The sequence below is a fragment of the Temnothorax curvispinosus genome, unplaced genomic scaffold (genome assembly GCF_003070985.1).
Source record: "Temnothorax curvispinosus isolate PA1 unplaced genomic scaffold, ASM307098v1 QBEX01015221.1, whole genome shotgun sequence".
Classification (NCBI taxonomy): domain Eukaryota; kingdom Metazoa; phylum Arthropoda; class Insecta; order Hymenoptera; family Formicidae; genus Temnothorax; species Temnothorax curvispinosus.
Window position 1 is genome coordinate 1 of NW_020225001.1, and position 3335 is coordinate 3335.

Here is a 3335-nt window from a genome sequence, read left to right on the forward strand (position 1 = left end):
TCTCTACCACCTTCTGGCTCACTTCGCTAAATTTTCTTTTGCTCTCCCCTCATCCCTTCCTGCCGCTAGACTACCCCCACTACCGTCTCTATCTTCCAAATTCCTCGATACCTCCTCCCACGATTTCCACACTCCATTTATTCTCACTCTCGCATAACCTGCCTTAACATCTACCCCATTACTTTTCTGTACCTTAACCCACCTATAAATTTCTTCCTGTACCTTCCTTTCCTCCCAGGTTAGATCATTTTCAATGAATATATTTCCACCCTTTAGTTTGTACTTATTCCTCATCACTTCTTTCTTGTCCTCCTCCTCCAGTTTAACTACGGTAACCGTACCACTTTTCCTCACATTTATTACTTTACATCTTACACCTAATTTATCTCTTAAAAAATTCTGCGCCCACTCCTTCCAGTCTCTTTCTTGTTCTAAATTTATCCCTCTAATTACCACATTATTCCTTCTATCTTCCTTTTCTTTATCTTTCATCCATCTCTTAAGCTTGCCTACCTCTATGTCACTTAGCCCACCTTCGCTTACTAGGGATCTCGCATAGCTACTTCCCCCTCTGCTCCTTCTAGAAAATCTGCTCTCGCTAACACTTCTCTGACTTTGACTTTCGCTTTCGCTACCGATATCTGTCTCACCTTTCTCGCATCGCTCTAATCTATTTTCCAATTCAAACAATTTATTTTCAATTCCCTTTATTCTTTCCTCGTTTTTTCTTTCCTTACCTTTTATTTCCTCTACGTATTGTGCGAAACTTTCCTTTATCTCCTCAAATTTACCTACCTCCTTGGATATCTGTTCCCTCATTTCCTTCATTTCATCTCTCAATATACCTAAATCACGTTTCATCTCCACTTCATCTCTAAATGACACTGATTTGCCTATCTCAAGTTTACGTTGTTTGCTATCCGCTTTGCTGTCGGTCTTGCTCCTACCTACCTTACCCGCCCTACCGCTGCTACCGCTTTTATCGGTATCGCCCGCGCTTCCCGCGCTCGTCGGGATACGCGACGCCATAACCTAACGGCTACCGCTCGCTTTTCCCGGCCAAAATACGTATGAAAACGACTACCCCTAGGTCCGCCTCCACTCGCCCTTATTCAGAGCCCTCCAAACCACCTATCCACTACTCTACGCTCACTTTCGCTATTCTCTATCTTCTCACAATTCGCTTTATCACACCGCACAATCCTTCCATACATCCACTCACTAACACGCCATCTAACCAAGTCTCCGCGGAACGATTACATGAAAGCCGACGAAGTTACGGGCCGCAATGTTGATCGGTTTTCATGAGAAGGCATCTCGCGATAAGAGCCAATGCGAAAGTTGCGGCAAGGCAGGTGTGTGCAGGTGGATTCTATTTGCATGCTACGTTCTCTCAGCGCCGTTACGCCAACGGCGAGCCTGTTTACGAAGATTTTTGAAGCCGAGATAGAATCACCTCCGCAATCTCGCGTGACGAGAAAATTTACAATCTAATAGAACTTGGTGCGAAACAGAGCAGACTGCATCAGAATCAGTGAATAATCATTTAAAAAGAAGATTAATCAGAGAATTATGCAAAGTAAAAATTGTGTAAGTAACAATATATATATTGCAAGTATAATAATTTGCATTATAAAAAAAATTTTTGTATCTAGAAATTTTAGGAAAAAAAGGTTAAATCTCTCTTAAATAAAGATGTTATTTTTGAAATAACGGTCATAAAAAATAAGATGTCTTATAAAAAGAACTTTTTTTATAAAGATTTATATGTAAATTATTTAATATTCGATCATGTTTTCTCCTTTAATCACAACCAATAATTATGTTATACAAATTTCAGACATATATCGAGTTCGTAACGATTACATAACTCAGATATGCCTCTATCTCAGCTGCGAAATAGTTTCGATGCCTCGTGATATTTCGGGAAGGTGGAGAGAACGCCGGTGGTATCGAGCGTCGTCTTGAATTTAATTAAATCCACCCAGTACTGCCTTGCACATCCGTTTGGATCGGACGGGCTAGAGGCGCACATCCTAGAGAAACGAGCAAGAGCGACTAATGATTCAGTTGATTGCGAGACTTAAGAGAACTCGACGACGATGAAACTCGCGTCGACGACAGACAATCCGACGGCGGACGATCAAACGAACGAGTGGCTTGAACCGCGTGCCAAAATTCGAAATGCGTGTTCAATGTTGGGATTAATTTCTCCCTGAAACGTAATAATTATTCTAAAAGAAGGTGTGTATAAATCAGCAATTCGCAAGTTAAATGGATTTAAGAAAATCCAAAAAAGATTCTACTATTAAACGTATTGATATATTAAATAATACAATATAACATAAAAACGTCTATACTCCATGTCTAACGAGAGATCGTGGTTGATCAAACATAAATAACGATAGGGCACAGAGCCGCAACAAGGTGTTCGCGTTAAATTATTTTTATTTTTAATAGTGTTGGACAATAAAAATAGAATAATGTAGCGGTAACTGACAAATAGATACATTTAGGTAAACTTTGATTATTTATTAGTGTCTATTAATTCGACAAAAAGCAAAATAAGAGCATTTAAAATGACAATTTTGTCAAAATGACGATTAAGACGATTGTGAGATATGAAACTAAAATAATATATATAATACATTAAATATAAAATGTAAGAAAATAAAAACATAAAAAATGTAAAAATTAAAAGACAATAATAGTAGACACATTCATCAATGCATTATAATGTCCATTAATATATCTATTCGTAAATTCAAAGAAAATAATCATAATTATTTATACATATATACATACATATATATTGATAAGATTCAACATAAGAATCGTAGTTGGGACTAAGCTGAGAACAGGATAAGAATGGGACATGTCGCGAAAGTATTCTCTTTGTGCATGTGCAGTCATAAGGAAGTCTCGATCCGCGAGAATTCGGCGGAATTCCCGCCACGTTCAGAACGGCATAAATCTGACATGACTCATCCCGGCCGTCGATACGGGATCGGCCGCGTGCACCATCTGGCACAGAAATACTTTGCCGGCTATGCAGCAACCCCGAATCGGAATCCACGGAAATCTTTCCCCTCGGCTATAGAGCGGCGCGGAAGATATCCTCGCAATGAAGCGGGCACGCGGAAAACGGCTCGGAAAACTCGGCGAAACTCGCCGGTACGTAAAGATATATTTCTCAATATACGTGACAGGGGTTTTTAAAAGTCGCGACACACGTTCAACGCGATTGGTTATCACTATACGATAAAATGGTGAGGAAACTACGGGTATTATTCGAATATTGAATGCTTTCATCTAAGGATAAACAGAAAACTTAT

The 3335-nt window shown here is 39.3% G+C and overlaps 1 protein-coding gene across 1 annotated transcript; it reads right to left on the reverse strand.

Annotated features, from left to right (window-relative positions):
- Window positions 1-18: 18 nt before the first annotated feature.
- On the reverse strand, window positions 19-1029 carry LOC112465472. Its single transcript, XM_025033035.1, has one exon. The coding sequence runs from the start codon at window positions 1027-1029 to the stop codon at window positions 19-21; it is 1011 nt and encodes a 336-aa protein (XP_024888803.1).
- Window positions 1030-3335: the final 2306 nt, after the last annotated feature.